A 23,476-nucleotide genomic window follows, 5' to 3' on the forward strand; every position below is an offset into this window, starting at 1 on the left:
ATTGACACTGTCGTCTTTTTTCCGACGCAACAAGACTGCGGGACTAGGTACAAGCAAATGCTGCCACCTTTTCTTCCTTTGCAGTGTTGTTAATCCCACACCACTGTTAATATTTGCCTCTAAGTAGTAGTTCTCCAAAGAAAACAGAAAATCGATGGACAGTGCAAAATAGTACTATAATAGCTATATTAGCGAAAGAAATAAACATGTTTATCCAGGTGGAAACTTATAAATTAGCAGAAAATTATATGGTTCATTAGAATAAGATATTAGGAGATGTCAATTACTGGGTCACAAGGTGTCAATTACTGGTGAATCTCACAAATCTTGGTGTCAATTACTGGTATAATGATCAACTTTTCGTATACATATTGTAAAAAATAATAATTATTAGTCTATTATTTTTATGATGGTCTATATAAATGAAGGAAGGATGCCTTCGTATCTCTACGAGAGATCAGTAAGCCAGGCTCATTTAAAGGGTGAAAAAACTTGCAATTTGTCAAACACTGTTCTTATACTGTCAATTATTGGGACAGTTACCCTACATGCCCTCTATCAGAAAAAAAAATTGAAATCGGAGCCGGACATTTGGGTGATTTCCCTTGTTAGAGGCAATGGGCAGATGGTCTATGTCTGATAGAATACGCATGTTGCTGTGTAACAGAACGGAGGGAAAATAGATTTCCCTTGTAACCAAATCCGATTGGCATAAGCAGTAGGTTCAACTTTATGGACTTTGACTCTAGAGGACAGTGTTGGTTTTTGTGACCAGATCTTTGTTATTGTCAATGTACTCAAGCATATACTGACAGCGTCTCTGAGTTCACCAGCTTAGCAAGTCTTTTAACTTCCGGAACAAGTAGAAATCAAAAATCTTATCACACTCCGCAGGATTCTTAATTTTGTCGCAAATGTTCAGGGCTTACAGATCGATAGCGTTTATGCTGACGTCTCCACAGTCTCGCTACTTGGTTCAAAACTGAAGCGTCATAGGTGGAGTATAATGCGTACTATAGTCGAAATTTTCGTCTTTCCAGAAAGCACTTTCTCACTGAACTCAAAGGCGCTATTATACTCAAGTGAATTTACTGGCGGCAACAGAATCAATGACAGTACAGAAACACCGGTATCACGCTATGATAAGTGGTTGAATGTATATGGGGAATATGTTGAAAGTATGTATGTAAGATATGTATTTTCTGTGCAATAACTATTTTGTGAACCGCAACTCTTGTTTTGCTTCACCTAAACGTCTCTTTTTATGACTCGTACTTTCTGCTTAAAAAACAAACCTGTGCACTGTCAAAGTTTCATGTCGAAACTTAAGAACATAAAAAAATGTGATTGACTTATATTTGTCTTGATTATAAATCTTTAATAAGATGGTTTCGAAAGCTTAATATTATCCATTACGAATAAGGCTGCAGTCTCAAATAAATAATGTCAAGTAAATTTTTACTATCACACAAATTATGTTCATCCTCATAAATTATGCAAAATTCTCAACACTTTAGAATGTTATATTTCAATATGAATAATTACTTTAACGTTACTAATTACTTTTTCATTCATATTACGTAGATGGCATTAAGAATAAAGTAAAAATAAATACGGGTACGAAGCTTAGCTAAAACTATGAAGCACACATGCATATATATAGACAGTCAAGTGTTCTACCAGGATTCCCTTCAGAAAGTAGAAAAATAAGACTTGATATTATGAATATTCTGCCCCTATGTATTAACTGTTCTAAATACAAACATACGTACATAGCACACTATAATCTTTCAGTTCCGAAGTTTAAAAAAAAAAAGAACAGCACTCCAATGCAAGTTTTTGCAAACAATTGTACAAAAATAGGAACTGTAAGTGCTTTTATATATACGAAAATTTAGACAGTTCATAAAATAATAAATTGTTGAAACTGTATGGACTTTACCGAGATTGAACAAAAGTCATTTTAGAAGTAAGAACTCAAAACAAAACAATTAAAAATCAAGACCACCTACCCTTCTTTTTTAGATTATATTTTTCTGCATAATTGAACAAAGGCATGTAGTGAATGAAATTTGATTTATCTCAGAAACGATCACTTTTGTAGAACTGGTATTTCTTTTATCTATGAATCTGACTGAGGACATATCGCACCCTTGCTACAAAAGCGCCACAACTCAAAAATTGTCAATTTTAAGTTATGTATATATTCGGATTTCTGAGCCGTCTATCCAGCAATATAAGAATCATGGCTCTAGCTTTTCTAACACTTTCAAATGCGATTTACTCAAAACTAACTTTTTTCAGTTGTGGCATTTTTGTAGTAAGGTTGCGATATATTAATACAAAGGAACAGGTTGGGCAGACAAAAAATAAAGGAAATCAACCGAAAAGCACTGCTTGGCAGATTTCCGATAATAATATTATCAGAGCAATGTCAGTCGTAACCAACTTACTGGAAACAATTACTACCATGCCACGTGATGCTAGTCTTGGTACTCGTTTCCAAGGTTATTTTTGGTAGATAAATTGGGTTGTGATTTACGATATTCGGTTGGCAGACGTTTTATTGATGTCAAAAAAAGAAAGAAAGAAAAAAAAAAGAATTATCTGGAAGACTTAATTGTTGTTTAATGTTGAAATGTTTATGTGAACGGAAACCGTAGTTTATGAACTGAAACTGTCATCGTGTAAATGTATAATCTTTATATATATCGGAGGAATCATAGTTCATCACTCGTACTTTATATGTTATTTGTGATAAATAGATATAATTGGCGGCGATTACCAGAAATTAGTTGTGGCTCATTACCCTTAAGAAATGTAGTGAAGAATAATCGTACATCTTTAGCAATATAAGTGTGGATTTAAATGTTAATAGTTACGACTAACTTTTGCCCTGGCTTTAGTCATAAGTCATGAATGACGGCACAGTATAGGTTTCCATTCTTGCGTACTCCTGTAATTGGTTGGAGTTTGTCCTTTTCCAAAAGAATAGATACATGCTGTTTAAAGTGGGATCCATACCAATACTCTTGCCTTTTTATTCAAGCTTAATGATAGCAGGAACACGCGCAAATTGAACGTTTGGCCACGATGGGCCGATTTCAATCTTATTTTTTCTTTGGGTAAAGTTCGATGATGATAAAGAATATCAGTTATACGAAAGTGACTAATTTGAAACTAAATACGTGATGTCACTTGTTTTTTTAGTGTCAATGAGTGAAAGAAAATTCAGTCAATTGTATACCCCTTGCAAACAATTACACCTAAATATAAAAATACCTAAGACTTAATTGTAAGAAAAGACTGGAAAGAAAGATAGGTGGCCAATTATTTTAAATTTTGAACATCGCTATACAAATGTATGTATATATATATATATAGTAGGATTTACAAATAAATACAAAATCAGCTTTCTTGTTATTTGTAAGCTAAAAAAAGGAACATTCATTAGTTTGTAATAATTGTAATATATGTACACATACCTAGTAGAGCGTGGTAACTTCTGCAAGTTGTAATTTCTAGAATTCATGTACAGAAGTTTTCATTGGTTCCTCTTAAATTCCTTAGTTATACGTAAAAAACAGCTATTCTTTGTCGCACTTTGACATTCTGGTCAAAGCCATATTTCATTGTAAAAGTTTGCGTAATTCAATTTTTGCAAAAAGGCAAGCATTTTATGTCATTACTACACGAACTTCTTACATTACATTTACTCATCTTACATGTATTCCATGATACATATCCAAAATAAACAATACAGATATACAAAGCACAATTCACAAGGTTTTTACGTTATTAGGGAGAAAAAGGTGAACAAGTATATTTCTTCCATTGGACATACGTAACAGATCATCCTTCACTGTTTCCTTTCATAGCTCAATTATATACAACTGAAGGGAATACTTGCCTCGCAAAATATTAAATAAATTATCACCGGTATGACAGTATTTGAAATACATGCCACCAAGTTACAAAACATTAACTAGACATTCATATAGACTAGTTTGAAGATTAAATTATGCATTTAGTTTGAAGATTAAATTATGTAGATGCAATACAACTGTTAGCGAATATACAAGTAGACACTGACATATTAAGTTTTATCTTCCAAGATTTCTCAATATTGTAGTTCTTGCAATACCGTTTGTTTCTACCATACAAAAAAATCATTACTAATTGCTGCCGAATAGTTACTTAGCAGTTATTGTAACAAAAGTATTGAAAAAAGCTACTGTAAATTTGTTGTTTTTCAATACCAGAAGAATAAAAGTTTCAAAAGTGTAGAAAATTAAAGATACAATAACAGAAAATAAATTGATGAAAGGAAAGAAAAAGACGTCAGCCAGTAGAAACGGAAACAATGTTTTCTAGATAACTATCTTTACTCAGATGTTTCAAAACCATTCAAGCATCCAGCATTGTAATATTACACTTATATTTGTAATATGAAACATGATACAATTTAATTATATACACACTTTTAACAATTAAGCTTACAGCAAAGACAACTATTTCGCTGATTAACCTACACATATACAGATGTATCGAGTGATAAATTAGCGGAAACAAAAGACAATGAATTACATTAAAAGTATTAGTAGAACAGAAGCAGTTGACTGGAAGTGTCACCTGAAGAAAATCATACTGCAAAATATTTTTCCTTCTTTCATATTTTTATTCTTCTCATCACAAAAAAAAAAAAAAAAAAAAAAAAAAAAGTGTGCTTACATGAAGCTCACAAATACAAAAATATGAAATGAAGTACGACTAATTAATTCCAGCATAACTTATTTTACTTAAAGAAGAAATAAATAGAAAGAAAGGATTAATTTAAAATAGATTGTTTAATTTAAATTATATTTAAAATATTATTTCTTTTACTATATCAAAACTGTAATTGAATTAAAAAAAGCTACAGGTACTAAACAGCGCATAATTTAAATATAACAACTAGAAAGTATCAAGGTTTCACACTACAATATACTGAACGATATTACATTTTATTGTCGTATCAAGTACATACCAGTACGTATAATTGTTTAAATAATTGTACAATGGATGGACCAACTGGAGAACATTCTTGTGCACCGCAAGATTATATTTGGTTTACGGTGGAGAATACTACACTCGAAGTAACTCATTTCTGAAAATATTCCGAATTTGTGATATGTCCTTACTGAGCTGTTTTTATGCAGTGAAGGGTGATCTATTTCTGTACAGGTACAAGTTATTTCGCAAACAAGATATCAATAGCAGCTCTAAGTTTCTTATTCTTGAGACTCTCGGTTTTAACACTCTCGAACTGTAAATGTCTTTCACGCACAACACGAATCCAATAATGGCTTTCTAGAATGTACAATTCTTTTAAGTCTTGCTTACAAATATCTTGTTTCTCTTATTATTTTTTGTTTGGAGGGACAGTAAAATATACAATTCAATACAAAACATAAAAAGATAGCTATACAAAGGGGCAACATCTATATGAAATAGACAGTGTTCCCAACACAAAGGAAGAAGCCTTTATCACAGTTAACTAACTACTTCTATCAGATAATCATATTACCCCACTTTCAGGAGTATGAAATGACGTGAGAACACTGCAAATGTTCTTATGCATAACAGGAATTCAGTAATAGCGGTAGAGGTGATGTTATTTTTTATTTTCTGAAATGCAGTTGGAAATATCTCAGTAGCTTTCTTGAACACAACAATACATTTTCAAGAATATAGAAATCTTACTATTCACACAGAATACATTCATAGTCTCACGCGTCCACGTTTCCCACGGTCTCTTTGTACTTTTTAGGTACGAAACTTCGAAGTTTATATCAAAAACGGAAAATTATCTTACTTCATTTACATACGGCACATCATACTTTCTTTTGTGGCAAGTTTCAAAAAATGTTTATGCACTCACACACCTCAATGTGTTTTGATGCAATTTCCACCACACACTTAAACATTTCAGATCCACTCTTCAACGTTTAGGTTTCAGCCTATAAAAGAAAAAGTTTTAATAGCAGATGTTTCATGAGCAGATAAAGAAAAACTAAACTATCCTTTTTCTCACAATAAAAAGGTACTTACAAACTACTATTGTTATTTTTACGTGTATATATATTTAACTAGTGTATTCTTTTTATTTCATCGATTTTGTTGCAACGGTTATTTCGAAATTATGCCTACCTACGTAATACGTAAAATAGTAGTTAACAGCACAGAACAGTAAAAATAAATGAATATAAACATAGGGACCAAGTTCCTAAGAAAGTAAAAAGAAAGTTTCTCTAGTCGAACTATGACACGTCAAAACAAACTAGATTATTTGGCCACTAAATCAAAACAAGATTCTTTAGAAATAAGAATATTTAATTCTTGCTCTTTTGTGATCAAGTGGATAATGCGATTACTTTCTATGCGTGTGGGCTCGGTTGCACCCTACTGAAGGTGCTAAACTCCGAACAAAATTCAAAGTGATACTTTGTATCTCACTTTAATCCTCTCGACCATGATTTTTTGCGAACTTTCATCGTCATCATTATACTTTTTAATTTAACAAATTAAATATAATCGCCATTTTGTTTGTGTCATATTTACAGAATTATAGGACATATACTAGAGTTGGAAGGTTGTTATATGGAAATGTACAAAAATATAGTCACACATTTGTTTATATAAGAGTTTAATGTTGTAACCTACAGCCATTTTCCAAATGATTGTCGCATATCTATAACTATCTTCTTGTAAGAATATAATTTGACAGTGATTTTGTAGGGTATTTTTAATACTGATACAATGTGTATAATCGGGAAATGTATATTTGTGGTAAATTTCTTAGGAAAAGAATTATAAATACGAAAATTAAAATGAGTAAAACAAAATGTTGCTAAATGGACAAGAAAGTTTTATTTTCGTTTCATTGTTCTTATTTACTGCTCTTTTGACATGAAATTTGGCACATACATGTCTTCCGATTATACACACACTAACATTATGAGAAATATCGAGCGAATTCATTATCAATTTATATTTCTACAACAACATATTTATAGACATGCGACAATAATTTTGGACATGAGTGTACATAACATATATTCCTATAGTTTAGTTTTTACTTTCTTCTGCACAACAGTGTACAATTAAGAATAATCTTTGACATGTACAAGTTATTTTACATGAAATTTTCGGACACAATTTGCTTTACTGGATAAATATACGTGAACCTTGTATTTTTCACACAACATTCTTGAAGGATGAAAACATTTCCATTTTACATCGCTGGGATTTCTCACGTATTTGGCCGATTGCCTCTGCCATTGTACCTTACACCTTGGCATGCTCAAATTTCAGAGAGTGGACTGGAGCTTTGCGAGGATGCCGTGAAAAATGGGACAAATTTAACATAGAATTTTTTCAATTTTGCGTGATATTACGTCCTACACTGCTCATTTGGAGAAAATCGTAAAGTAGGTTTATACTAGGGATGGCCAATTCTGGATTTTTTTCGGAATCCGGAAAGTAAAATCGGGAAGATTCCGGAATTCGGAAAAATTATTTTTCTTTTTGTAATCCTAAGAATGTATGATGCAAGTTAAGCTGAAACTTACATCCGTAAGTATACGCTACTCAATCTTTCCATGGTTAATGAGATGTAGCCCAAAAGTATGATGTACTCCTAATATTTAATTTTTATTTTATTGTCCAGAGATGAGACATCTTCATTATGTCATTCAGTTTATTTCGGTGTGATATATAAGTTATCTTGCGTAGTTTTCGAGAAAATCGTGAGAAACAAATTTTTATGAAGTTAAAATATGCGTCGCTTGTGGCCAATGTGATGCAATTGAAAACTTTTATACTGGAATAGTATTAAAGTATTATATTATTATTATTATTATTATTATTATTATTATTATTATTATTATTATTATTATTATTATTAGTTTATGTACTGTAAAATAAAAATATGAACTGTTAAGAAGTAGATTTTATCTATTGCTTTTTGATATCTTCTAACAGTAATGCACATACTGCTTGTAAATACGCGATGACTTATCACGGACAAGGGCTTATTAATGTAAGGAATACTTTGTAGACTAGCAATAAATAACAGATAAACAATAGTTGCAAAAAAAGTAACTAACTTTGGCACGTCAGACACTACATCTACATTGCGCATAATGTTCGCGAGCATATAGGGACGCATTGAGACTCTAACAAAGAGCGTGGCGTTATGATGTTCGTTTGGCTAATTTTAATAAGGTGAGCCTGATGTATAAAGTTGTTGAAGTTATATTATTACTCCAAGAGCTATACGAAGGAGGCATTAACGTAATTATTAATGGCTCTAATGAGCACTCTAACGGTTAACCTCATTTTTGAGATGATTCTTAGACGTAGGCCTGTTGGCATGCAGTTAGAAGACCCATACTCATTATTTAAAAAGCGCACGATATCTGTGGAGTATTAACGATTTGCGTCACTATCGAACACTAACGTAGCACTAGCGACGTGTAAAGTCGAAATTGGGGTCGGACATAAGTGGCTTGTCACGGACATTATATTTTCCTTATTCATACAGGGTTTATGTCACCCGAGGCAAACATGAAATTCGGCGCCCCCTAATTTATATGTACATCTCGCTATCTATTGTCCTTTTAGGCGCTCCTCCAACCACACGCCGGCGCACGTTTCTTTCCCTTATCAGCGGCCTGTACTCATATATATATATATATATATATATATATATATATATATATATATATATATATATATATATTGAAAAAAAGTCTTGACTGACTTGACTGAATGTCTAACTGAATAATCAACGTTCAGGCCAAACAGCTTAAGCTAGAAACTTGAAGTTTGGACAAGACATACAGTAGGTACCACTAGGAAAGGATTTTTGGAGATTCGACAGGGCAGTAGCAGAAGAGGGATGGTTATTACTTCCTTAAAATGTCATATTAGTGTTACCCGCAAAACGAGACGAGAAAGTAAAAGTCTCACTTCGATTCACAAACGGTTCTCTCTTGTCTTAAATCGATTCTGGACAAGCCTTTTTCGTCTCACTTCGAAAATTTCTTATCTCGTGAGTCGTAAATATATATACACAGTAGACTAGCGACTACCCAGTCTAATGTTGCAGAAGGGTAAGCCGGATAACAAAAATGTCGTGTACATTGGAGTACTATGATTGTTGTCCGCACATACCATTAAAAACACACTTTTTACATCATATTCCGTCTTATTAATATTACATGAATACTTAGTACAAACAAGTAATTTAATAAATATTTGTTTATATTGTATACACGAAAAGGAAGTCAAAACGAATAAAAGTGGTGTACACATTTTAAAATAAATTTAATAATGTCTAATTTAGTTGCAGGAAACATGAAAAAAATGAAAATCAGCAGTTCTCAACTTTTGCACTGGCGTACTGCCATAAATATTACGGATCACCCTTAGCGCCTCGCTATCAAAATTAACTACGCCTAAGAGAGTCAAAATATATAGTATCTAGTTTTAGAAAATGTCCTTGATCAATTACTGTTTCTTCTTGGCACAGTCGCGTTTATATGAAAGCGTTACATGTTTAGTAGGTCGTTTACAAAACATTTCTCATTTTATTACGGAGTTTTTTCTCTCTTTCTTTCTTTTTCTATCTCTTAACTAGGCCGGATAGTACAGAGCCTACTGTGCTTGACTTTTGGAAATAACGCAAACAGTAGTGTTTGTGCAATAATTTATTAATAGAACCAATGGCAGCTTGTTTCTGAACCCAGCACGATATGCGAAAAATGAAGTAGCAATTTGCTTTGAAGCTATCTGGATATAATATTCTAATGAACTGTAGGATATCTCCGTGTCCTATTCGCTTGGTTTGCACAAAATTAATGTAGGAATTCGGGAACTTTTATTTTGACACATATCAGTGATAATAAAAATTGTTTTCGCATTTGTTTACAAAATACTGTACAAACAATCTCTTCAAGTTGCAAGGTTAGTTACAGGTAGTCTTTGACCGTAAGGTCGCAGACAAGATCTATACAGAGCTCCGTAACAGGCTAAGCAGAGTGGAGTTAGGGACCCAATGCTCCGTGGCAAGCAGAGGGATGGTTAAGTGGCTAACAGAGCCCCATAGCAGGCTAAGCCAGGAGATAGCATAGGCGTAGTCCCATAGCAGACTAGAGGCCTTGGGTTAGGTTATTCCTAATGTTTCCGTGGCAAACAGTAGGAGGGACACCAGAAGACCGGTCCAGAATTACCGTCGTCCAGCCAATTTATAGGGTTCCTTGGTGGCGGTGGTACTGCTGCTCGTTGTTATTGTCTATTCCATGGGAGGGGCCAAAAGCCCGTCGTCTGCAGGTGATAGTATATCCATCTGGTGAGTGGAATCCTCTTGCTAAACCATGTGGTGGTATTTGTAAACACTGGCGTGAAGAGTTGTTTACACACAACATCACGTGGGACATTACAATGTCGTCTGAAAGCTTATGTATAACAGATTGTAGAAATATATGTCATAGGAAATATATAAGTGTATTCATCTATTTTCATGCCTGAGATGATAGGAAGCCAAAATATTATACAATTTTCCAAACTCTAATGCAGCTAACTATTTAAATTCGGTCGCAGGGGACCCAAAACAAATTGAAGCATTAATGAAAGTGAGATATAAATTATGGTAATGTAAGCGAACATACAATAGAAGATTGATTCTAAAAATTCTGTTGTACTCTTGGAGGATAAGGAAGATCACTAACATTGTTCGGTTGTTGGACACTACGAATTGAAGCTGATCTCCGAAGCAGTTCTGCGGAAAACAACAACACGAGAAGTTGCAAAGAGACTACGCGTTGATCATTAGATTATAGTATGGATTTTGAGAAAGTAGAAAAGGTGAAAAGATGAATGAATTGATCAAACCAAAGAAAGCGATTATTTACATCTATTTTTACATTGCCGCTACTTATGAGCGACGAAAGCGATACATTTTTCGAACATATTCACACAGGCAAGGAAAACTAAATATTGTACGCTAAGCGACATCTCCTATCCATGTTTTAAGTTATGTGACTAGTCAACCTTCACCTCGGTATTGTCAAAATTCAGCATATATATCAATAGTTACAATAAGTCACAGCTAGGCTTAAACAACGCATACGCATCAAACCTGCACTACTTGACTCATAACAGGTCAAGTAATCGAACCTATATTACTTGACTCGTGTTTTAATACCATCCATCAACTGTAGCCTATTTCGCCGCTCCCTGTTTCTCCTGCCACCATATGTACTAGCACGTTCTTCATGACGCAGTTCCTTTCAAGATAATGTTCCCACCAGTTTCTCTTTCTCGTTTCTATTACACCTAAAATTCTTCTTTTCTTTCCTAATATTTCTGACACTCTCATTTGTTTCCCGTTTGACCCAGCTAATTCTCTACATTCTTTACCAAGCACACATTTTCTAAAGCGGAAAATGCTCCCTAAATACCTAAGCTCACTATTTTCAGCAGATGCACAAATTTTGTACCATTCTATCTACATGAATATTTTGTATGTCGATTACAGGAAACCGCTTCTCGCTATTACCATTTTTACAGTATAGTGATTAACGTTAAAACCGGAAATTGATTTGTACCGCTTCCGATTTGAATATTACATTCATCAGGGAACTCGATTCTTAACTATTGACTCTGTACATCGTGGCCAAAATTGATGGTAATTCATCAGATAGTTCTTGTGACTATTTGTTTCCCTGACGGACAGAATGAATATAGGGCTATTGAATTTTGGTAAACTAAATTCGTTAATGAGTGATGATGGAAGAAATACATGAAAGAGAACCAAGGGAAAATTTGCAAACAATATTAGCCATCGAAAACCCACATGACCTGGGTTAGAATACCATAGATGAAAACTCTACCACTGAGTCATCAATCACCCGCTTATTAGTTTTATTATTATATTAATATAAATTATTGAATGCCTCCTTGTATATTAATTATTGAGCAATTACATTGTACACTTCGTAAAGTCAAAAATTATAAATTTGTATTTACTGTACGTAGGTATGCTGACACAGTAAGCGAATGTTATCAGAATAGTTGTGGAAGTTTCGCTTTGAAGTTTTCCTTCACTGCCTTTCGTCTGGTTAGAAAGTAGTTTGCAGTACTTTGGAACTGCTGCAGGTGGGAAAGCGATTATGTTTAAGATATACTGGCGTCCTTTTTGTGTGTGAAAATAACACCTTCCTCATAAAGCAGTAAATAACTGCAGTAGCAATTCTCTGCCTAAGTGATAGAACATATTGAACGATGTGAAACTAATACAAGTTACAGTATATATTCATTATTTAAAAAAAATCATAATGTGTGTGTAATTTGCACAAAATTAGTAATATTGTTTTAATTTCCAATAAGGAAATCAAGATTTACCACTAAAATCCACTCCGCTTTTTAGAAAAAGTAATGAGAATTAGCAATTGAGGTGAATACCTTCATAATCTTTGTTTCGTCTTTATTCAATCTATAATTTTCTTATTTCTTATTAATTATTATCTACAGAGAAAATACTAATTAAATTAAAGAGTGCACATTCTCGTAGTGCTTAATGTTTTAAAAGTTCAGCATTTTCCCATTAGATGACTCTGTTCAAAAAATGCAGCCGGAGAAAGCAGATTTGCGTTTGTCTTCCGTGACCGGGTAACCTCAGGGCTTCATCTACTCCTGATTGTTCAGTCCCGCCCCGCTATCAGCAAAGAACAAGGTTTTGTCATTCACATCGTTCAGTCTGTTTCCGAATTTGCTCGGTGTAAAGGTTGTGGTTGGAGAGCTGATCTCGGTTTGTTTCGGGATAGAATGCCATCGAAAAGAGACAGACAACCCAGACACAATCAAGGTTTAAAAATAGTTTTTAAAAAGCTTTTTTTTTTTTTTTTTGATTTGTTTAAACCAATGTCTTTTTCTTTATTTCTTCGGAGAGAGTTAAATACAGCGAGTGATGTATATCAGGATATCAAGTTGTTTTACTTGCATACTACAAAATTTTACTTTCTGTACTTCTACCTACAACTAATAGGAATACATATTTTGAAGTCATTTATGAATTAACATAAATTACTTCTTAATATTTAGTACTTTTTAATATATATTTGTTACGAAACTTCACATTAAACGTATTATTATAACAGGGTGTCTACTAAAATTTAAAAATGAAATTTCGTGACCTTTTCTTTACCAAACCATAAAATTTCGTAACATTCTCAAGTGCGAATTAGGCCAAATTTTCATACATGCGATAGAAGCATACTTTGGTTGCGATTTGGTAGCGTCTAAAGCCGACCATAGACATTTTTGGTGGTGAATTTTGATGTCTTATAGAACAAAATTTTCCGGTCTGCACTTATATTTGTACAGAAAAAAAAAAAGTGACACAAGAGCTAAATTTCATGACTTTCGTGACCGATAAAGACACCCTGTATAATCAATATACTAAACTATATTTTTGATCTTAAAATATAAGAGCACACGTTGTTGTGAATTATCAACTATTGTTATGAAATATGAATTAGTACATCTTAAAGATGTATTAATTAAATATTAGGACTTACATTCCGTGGTTAGTGAGTTTCTGTTTCCATTTGGATACAATTCGAAACAAAGGGGAGCACAATAACATTCATGTCAGCATTAAGAAACGTCGTCCGTCGGTCTGCTTTGTAAAACTTCTTATTCTGTTATAACGTGATATAATTTTCAAAAAATTATTGAAAATGCAGTAATTTACACCAAAGTCTCATTACTATTTATTTCTAAAGACAAGGGTAAGAGACAAACGTCATTTCAGAGTTGTATAGGAACCTGACCAGTTTTAGAGTAGCGATTACGGTAGGTCTATGAGAGCTCCTAGGTTCAATACCAGAATAAGGAGATCAGAATCAAGAGTTTTCTTCAGTGCCAACAAGCAAATGATGAAATAGTGCCTATAAATAAAAGTCAGGCCAATACGTTTCCAACGGTATAAACCGAACAAACGTACATAGTATTCTTGCTTCACAATCACGAGATCCTGGGTTTGAATCTGGTGGCCAGTCATTTTGACTGAATTTTCCCTCAGTTCACCAGGCGAATAGCAGAATGGTACCAAAGGCTCTGATCTATTTCCTCTCACTTCCTTTCTCATTGTTGGCTTTAATTGTTAATTATTTCACTGCATATTGGGTTCGCAGGCTGTATCTGGAAGCTTGTCAGACAAATAAGTAGTCCTTACCTTGTTCTTCAGGCACAGACGTTCATTATCACTACGGTTCTAATTCTACTTGATATATTGCATTCGCATAATCATATACTTTGTATCTTTAAAAATAACAGTTTGGTTTAAAAAAAATCACTGAATGAAAATAATTTGGTAAACCACCCTGTTTTAAACCAGACAATTCTGGTTTTAATGCCATCGGAAAACTATACGAGAGATGTGGTAATCGATGGACATCCTGGCAAAGACTGGGGGTTTCTGGAGCAATGCCATGTGCAATTTCCTATGAAGATAAATTCTTCAGTCAAGTATTACACCGGTTATTCATGGTTGTGATCAGTTATTGAGTCCACCGTGTCAAGGAGCAGTTTCATGTAAATGCAAACGCAAAGTGTGCATTCGCATGAACAAAGCATCCGATCATAGCACCAATTCAATGGGGATCTTCTAAGCATAGACGATAGCTGAAATACCATCCTTGTAAATCTCCGACATATCACATAATTTCTGTGCGTTTGATCTCTTGAAACAGGAAAATTCTGAGAGGGTATAACAAAACATTGCCTCTTCACATGATGTGGAAATCTGTGACATGGGAACTGTGCTGCTTGGTCAGGTCAGGTCATTTCCATTACACGCATCGTCAGTAATAAAAATGATCTTAACAAGAAGGTGGGCATTCAAAATCGACTACTCTCATCTGTACCCCTTTTGTACAAATCTGGTGACTGATTCGAGTTTACTGCTACTAGTGCTGAAGCTAACTAAAACGGGACTACTGAAGAGAGAAAAAAAGAAGGAGAAAGGAAAAATCTACTACGGTTGATAGTTTTTGCTTCACATCTTTCCTGAACATATTGAATATAAAAAGACGGAACTTACTACAAAAGTACGATTCGAACCAAAGAATACACATACGCGAACTACTATACTCATGAAGCTATGGAGATCCTCAGAAAGTTATCATTTAAATAAGATAGGACACTATTTCGCACGAAGTTCTCAAAGAAGTTATTAACAATCGCAACACCAATTTAATGAATGTACATTCATGTCCAAAATTATTGTCGCATGTCTATAAATATGTTGTTGTAGGAATATAATTTGATAACGAATTCGACCGGTATTTCTTATAATGTTAGTATGTGTATAATCGGAAAAGACATGTATGTGCCAAATTTTGTCAAAAGAGCAGTAAATAATAACAATAAAACGATTTTTTTGGTCCATTTAGCAACGTTTTATTTTACTTATTATGATTTTCGTATTTATAATTCTTTTCCTATGAAATTTACCACAAATATACAGTATATTTCCCGATTATACACATAGTATCAGTATTAAAACTACACTGCAAAATCATTACCAAATTATTTCTTACAAGAAGACAGTTATAGATATGCAACAATCATTCTGGACATGAGTATACATATAGAGCAAACCTGTAGCCAAGTCTTAAAATTTCCCGCATGAATTTAGAAAAAAACAAGTATTACTAACCTCGTTATCATCATCTTGTTCGTCAACTGTCAGCACTTCAACGACCTTACTACTACTAGCAACTGAAACAAAATTATCAACATTAGTTACTGATAATACATATGAATCTAATGCACAATGAAAACCAAGGAGTTTTTACCTTTTCAATTCTGGTGCTTGAATAAATTACACATCATAATTAAAAACACAGATTGATAGTATGTAAAACGTAAGTGTAAAATAACTAACAATTTTATTATCGAAATCTACAGGTATCCATCTCGAGTTACAATAGTAATAAAATTAGACTAACTGAAATTATAATTGTCTTTCCCTTCGAATAACATGTAAATTAGTCTATGAAATTCGAAATAAAGCATATTTACTAAGAACAGCCAATTCCAGAATTTGTACCTTCTGGAATCCGGAAAATAAATTTTCCGAAAAATGTTGGCCACCTCTAATATTTATCTCCAAACATGTACGGTAACTTCATATTCATTACAGAACATTACTATTATGAATTTGTATAAACCAAAAGCCGAACATACCAACAAGCAACCATAAGATCTTAACTGTAATAATATTAAGTGACCTGTAACCCTGAAATATATATAAAATGATATGCCAGTGACTCAAAGCTAGTTTCTAGGAAAGAGCCGAGTTATTTTCAAATTCTGTAAATCAGTTTCTAATTAGCCTAGACAGTTGAAACAAGAAGCGTGGTACGCAGAATAGAATAAACTTTCAGTGGTACACTGCACTAAGCGTCGCCTCAGGCAGGGACATGAAAAAGTCACACATTTTTCATTAGAAACTATTCCCAGTCAACCAGGCATAGAACACTCTAAATGCATAAGAGAACGTACGTTTGAAAGTTCTCATAAGATTCTAATTGTACTATTTTCATAACGATTACACAACGAAATAATGTGCAGTACTTTTTTTAAAACAAAGCAGTAGCGTTTTCTCTCTTGAACAGTGGATTATATATATATATATATATATATATATATATATATATATATATATATATATATATATATATATATATATATATATATATAAAAGCACCTGCCAACATTTGACAGAGCTATAAGCATGTTTCTGATGTTTACGACATTTGATTTTATGTTTTTATAATTCTGTTTCAAAACTGGAACTTTTTATAATAAATAATTTGTCAATTATCTTAATTGTATGTACTGAATTTAACATAGTGGTTTCGCACTATTTCCTCGCTTTGGTCAGCTGTACTTCATAGGTTAAAATCGTGCCTACTAAATGCTCTGATTACATTTAAATATATTATTTTTCAGTTTGCCAACCAACCTCCCCAAATTGCATACGATATAAATGCTCAAATCTAAGTATGGTTACGGCCCTTACCCTATTTTGAAATAATTATATTGAAACAACATTGTTTTCCAGTTGCAATTAAATCATTACAGTAGTTTCAAATCGACAAATTGCCTGCCCAGTTGAACAGCCGATAGCGCAGGTAATGATATCAATTACCATCAGCCAAGTAAGTGACTAGCGTGAGATATAGACTGAGATGTATGCCGTTTGTTATTAGGATAATAATTAACTTTCACAATTTCAGACAATTCTCATTACACAGTAGTAAACTTTTAATTTTGAAGCTATCTTACATTTTTCCCCTGTTAGAGTACGTTTGCTTTTCTCTTGACACGCTTCCCGCATAAAGGATGGATCTGTCTGCAACGCGTTGCTGCCACGCCACGATTATGTTGAGAGTCAGTACAATACGCTGAATTCTCAAGTCAGATTTGTAGTATGAAATGGAAACAAAATTTTCTGAGATGTCATCATTCCACTGTCACATTCTCATTCCACCTATACCACAACCGAGATAAATGTTAGATGTAAGACTACCGTAAATCAATAAATAAATGCGGAAAATCTGCCAAAATGCTGTCTTTTACTTTTAATGAAACCACATGCAAGATTTTTCATTATAGGGTATACAATTCAGTCACATATAAAAATTTGAGAAAATGACAGTACTGGAAATCTGTTCGGAAAGACAATAAGTTACACTTGCATAGTTTGTTTCCGCTTACCTTTACGGAGGCAAAGGTCGAATTCCAAGGTCATCCTCCGAAGAGCTTGTTTCCCGCTCGCTGCTGTCTTGGATATCTTCCGAATCAGATGACAAGTTAATCACTAAACGATCAGCGAGTTCATCCAGTAGCTTGTCTCTTTTTTCTACTAAAATTCTTCTTCGTGTTTTACATGTTCTACCGCCTTGTTCCAGTCTTCAAGGATCATTGAACTTACAACTTTTAAATATTATATTCCGTTTTGACATATACTCCTTAACTTCAGCCCATATCAACTCTATTGGATTAAAATTACAATGGTAAGGTAGTAATCTAATAATAGTATGTCCTTTAGATTTTGCTATAGTATCTATTTCGTATTCTTGTTTTCGCTCCTGGTTTTCAATGATCAACTTAAAAAGTGTTTCTCTGAGCATGAGATTATCGAAACGAATATTGTTTTCTTGTAGCCACATCTGCATCTCAGATTTCTTACTTTTCGAAGTCGGTGCTTTGTTTATTTGCAGTGAATGAATAGACTCATTTATCCATTACTATGAGCGAATGCTTCGAAATACTTGGTAATAATTGTTTTTCAAACCACTTTTTTTTTCTTTCTTTAAATTTATCACTATCAACTTCTTCATGATAATCATTCGTCGATCTTGACCTGAATACTGAAAGTGCGTTTCTGACAAATCCTGTTGACATTCCTGCATTGACGTCCATTATTCTATCATATCTACCTGGAGAAGCTTCAAAGAAACTGAGCCCTCTTTAGGCATCCAGACTTTATTTTCGGTACTAATCCATGTTTCATCCAGGTAAACATTAGTTCGGCCACTTGTTCTTACGAGTTTCATGATTCTTAGAAACTCATTCATATTAACGATAATATCCCATCTCTCCATCAACACTTTTCTCCCATAATCGTTTCTCCTGCATATAAATCCCAGCTCCATAGCGAACCAGATAATTCTATTAGAGACTTAACACGTTCATAAATTTCTGTCATACTTGGAATAGCTCCGTCCATATACATTTCCGAAACTGTTCGCCTAATGACATTTTTATCAAAATTATCTACAATAATTTTTTTCTGATTCATTCGCCTTTTCTCCGGAGTTCTCAATGGCAAATTACGTTCTTCAGCCTTGTTTTCCTCCGTGAGAACACTATGCACTCTTCTTTTCGAAACATTGGTAGCTTTAACCATTCTGTCCATGACACGACTTACCAATCAAAACTACTTATTTCGAACAGCATCAAATTCCTCCTTAAAGAAGATATACATACTAACAATTATTTCACGCGCATCATCATGTAACGTTCTACCTTGTCTCAGTGTTCCGCCTAATATAATACCTAGGACTACAAGAAAACCCACGAGTAATGAAATTTAACTTCCATTTTGCAGTAATAAACAAATCCAGCACAAGACACTAGAAACACAGCGAAGTGCCACACCACTCACAAATCACTGTAATACATTCGCATGTGGCAAAAAGCACTTCAACTACGCGCCAAATAGTAATGATCTTATTAGTAATGTTCTGTCGACAATTTTTACCTTAGCGTTCAATATCTAGCACCATGTAGACTTTGTAGCAGTGAATATAAATATTGATAAATCTATACGAGGATGGAAAAACATGATTTGTTACTTTTTGGCTATTTTTTGACTTTTCGCTCCAGTAGTTGGTCATACGAAGATTTATATGCTGGAAAATCGTGATAATGGCTTAATTTTAAAACTCATATATATACCTAGGTATATAGGAGGGACAATTTATCTGGAACATCCGTGATAACGAAGAAACCAGAAGAGGGAGGAAAGCAAAACTTTGAATAAAGCAACTATAAGGAGGGGGCCATCGTTTTACGTATTAAACAATACCACCCAGTGAACAGTGTTGCGATCCCAGTGTAAAGTTATGTTTTTCAAATGACACTACGTCAGATTATTACATATTTCTAATAAACATGTTAAACGAAAACTTAAAATAACACATGTATTATTCAATGTTGCAAACTAAGGATGTTATAGTGTCACAAACATCCAAAGTTTGGAAGCCTCTATCACACATACAGCACAAAGGAGACGGACAAGACAATGCACATCGGAAGTACCTTAGCGTTGGATACTATGGTCATGATATGACTTGGTTTGAATGAATAGCAACCAAGTTACAAGGGCTTGAAAATTTTAATTTTTTGACAGGGCTTATTTCGAAAAATCGCTTGGATAAGTATCATATCTAGTTACTTGTGTGGCTTGCAATGGATGTGTAAATTATTTTGGCGTTTACAGTACTTTGATATCTCAAACCGTTCCGGAGATATAATAAACATTGCTGAAGTTTGCAACACCGCTTAAATCATGTAATTGCGAGGATTTATTGTAATTACACCTACTAAAAGTTACTCCTGCAATGCTATAAAACAGAAGGAAAACAACAATCAGTTTAGATATTGTCCAGAAATACGCCATTTTCAGCAGTGTTGCGAACTTTATCAATGTTTATCATATCTCCGGAACTATTTAGGATATCGAAGTGCTGTAAACGGTAAAATGATTTGCTTGCCAATTGCAGAGCACACAAGTAATTAGATATTATACTTACCCAAGCATGTTTTCGAAATAAAGCCTTTCAAAAAAATTCAAATTTTCAAGCCCTTGTAACTTCGTTTTTGTTCATTCAAAACAAGTCACACCATGACCATAGTAGCCAACATAAGGTATTTCCGATATGCATTGTCTTGTCCGTCTCGATGTGTGATAGGGGCTTCCAAACTTCGAAAGTTTGTGATACTATCTAACATCCTTAGCATGCAACACTGAATAATACATGTGGTATTTTAAGTTTTCGCTTAGCATGTTGATTTGAAATATGTAATAATCTGAAGTAGTGCCATTTGAAAAAATATATCTTTTAACTGGGATGGCAACACTGTTCACTGAGTTGTAGTGTTTAATACGTAAATCTATGTTCCTCTCCTTATAGTTGCTTCGTGCAAAGTTACGCTTTTCTATTTTTGGTTTCTCCGTTATCACAGATGTTTCAGATATATAAAAGTTATTTTGAATTTAATTCATAAGGTTTAATTTGCTTGATTGCACAAATGTACACTCATGTCCAAAATTATTGTCGCATGTCTATAAATATGTTGTTGTAGGAATATAATTTGATAACGAATTCGCCCGCTATTTCTTATAATGTTAGTATGTGTATAATCGGCAAAGATATGTATGTGGCAAATTTCATGTCAAAAGAGCAGTACATAAGAGCAATAAAACGAAAACAAAACTTTCTTGTCCATTTAGCAGAATTTTGTTTTACTCATTCTAATTTTCGTATTTATAATTCATTTCCTATGAAATTTGCCACAAATATACATTTCCCGATTATACACATAGTATCAGTATTAAAAGTACACTGCAAAATCATCATCAAATTATATTCTTACAAGAAGACAGTTATACGAGGGTTGGAGCAAAAGTCATGGCAACTATTTTTTTCCTGAAGATACCAGTTCGGTTGGAAAATGTGACATATACAAACGAAAGGACAAGGTGTTAACTACATGTGTGTACAATGAATAGCACTGAAATATCGTAACACACTAATTTATTACGTAGTATACAGGGCAATATGGCCTTCACGGTGCAAAAGAGTGACAACACAGTACGCACACAGTTGACATGACAAATCTGGGCCTAAAGACCCTCAAAGTAGTCCCCTACTATTTGCACCACACGCTGCCAACGATGTGGAAGGCACTGAATACCATCCGCCTCAGCATTTGCCGCACCATGTGTGAATCGGGTCACCTGTTCGCGCACAGAATTAGCGATGTCCTCGCGTGTTACAAAGCGCCTACCACGTAGTGGTTCCTTAATCTTTCGAATGAGATCAAAGTCACAGGGCGAAATGTCAGGAGAGTATGGTGGGTTCTATAATTCTTCCCATCCCCAACGTCGCAGTAGCTGCCCTACACACTCTGCTTTATGTGGTTTTGCATTGTCGTGCAGGATTATTGCACTGTTCACAAGATCCGGACGTTTCTCCCGAACGCCACGTCGTGCCTGTTCCATCAAGAAGTCCCTGTATTACTGTGCGGTCACTATTCTGCCGTGTGGAACAAAGTGGCAAACAATGACACTCCTGACGTCATACGCGACGATCATCAATTTGACTGGGGAAGGATTCTGACAGAACTTCTACCTCCTTGGTGATCCAGCATGTCGCCACTCTGCGGACTGACGTTTCAGTTCTGGTTCGTATGCCCTGGCCCAAAATTCATCGATGGCGATTTTTCGTGACAAGAATTGATCGCCGTCCTGTTGCCAGCGTGCAAGGTGGTCGGAGCATATTGCATAGCGCATCCACCTTTGAACTTCCGTCGGTGCATGCGGTACCCACCACGATGCAATTTTGCGTAGTCACAGCTCATTACGCAATATCCTGTGGACGGTGCGTTTCTCAATGCCACTTGCCTCCGCCAACTCCAGTAGCGTCCATCGTCTGTCTTCATCCAGGAGCTGCTCGATGATGGCACGTGCCACGTCGGTCCGCACATTGACAGGTCGTCCCGAACGTTGCTCATCACTGGTTGACACACGTCCTTGCTGAAACTTTCCTACCCACCGTGCTACTGTCTGGTATGGTAGGGCATTACTCCCAAGGGCTTCCACTAATTCACTGTGACATTCCATCGCATTTCTCCCTCGGAGAACGGCCATTTTGATGTAAACGTGCTGCTCACCACGGGTTACTTCTATCTCGCACGACACTCACCAACTGACTGATTTCACAGCCCTCGCTGTGCTATCAGCTATCACAGAGCCATCTGTTGTTCTGCATAGACACTATGCCTGCAGAACTTCCACACGACACATAGAGGTTTGTGATCCGCTCACATATCTGCAAGAAAAAAATAGTTGCCATGACTTTTGCTCCAAATCTCGTAGATATGCGACAATCATTTTGGACATGATTGTGCATATGTTTTAACATCCTCGTATAGACTTAGGTATCTGATACCACAATATTTGACGAAGTTGTTATCTGTTGTTTAGCTTGTCTATACAAGTTCTCACTTTGTGGCTTCTTGCCTCTCAATTAGGTTTTTCTACTGACTACACACCTTTCGTTCTATTTGAAGCTTTACTTCTTCTGACGTAAGCCAATGATGGTACTAATTTTACGATTGAAAATCCTTAGGCTAAAGTTTATCATCATTCTCTCTGTACAATTAAATCTTGTACTAACTCAAAATTTACGTTATATCATTGCTTGTTACAAATAATAAATTTACATTCAAGATATTTCTGAATAAGAATAGCAAAAGTACGTACCTGAGGATGATGGAGCTTGTAAATTGAATCTTGGATATGCAGTTGGCATATTTGGGACCGCAATTACATGTCTACCTGGAGCAGGATTCCTAATAGCCATTGCAGGTCTTCCACGAGGATAAGCAACTCTCCTCACAACGTAATTACCTGCCCCTGGAGTGGCTGCTCTTGGATATTGCATTCTTGGATATTGGATTTGCTGCTCTCTCATGACATTGTTTTGCGCCATATTATTCAACATTTGCTACAAAATAACAATAATAATACAACTTTGTAGCAATTCAATAGTTTAACAAATTAAATTAT

The 23,476-nt window shown here is 34.5% G+C and overlaps 1 protein-coding gene across 1 annotated transcript in view; it reads right to left on the reverse strand.

Annotated features, from left to right (window-relative positions):
• Nucleotides 1-1,717: 1,717 nt before the first annotated feature.
• The window catches only part of LOC145680958 (uncharacterized), a gene marked incomplete in the record, with an annotated part of 264,706 nt that continues 242,947 nt past the window's right edge, over nucleotides 1,718-23,476 (reverse strand). Inside the window, 3 exon segments of the mRNA XM_081752173.1 lie at nucleotides 1,718-5,999; nucleotides 15,767-15,828; nucleotides 23,171-23,414. Of these exon segments, the coding sequence (XP_081608299.1) occupies nucleotides 5,988-5,999; nucleotides 15,767-15,828; nucleotides 23,171-23,414 (318 nt within the window).

Source organism: Thermobia domestica, chromosome 3 (genome assembly GCF_964235325.1).
Source record: "Thermobia domestica chromosome 3, izTheDome1.hap1.1, whole genome shotgun sequence".
Lineage (NCBI taxonomy): Eukaryota > Metazoa > Arthropoda > Insecta > Zygentoma > Lepismatidae > Thermobia > Thermobia domestica.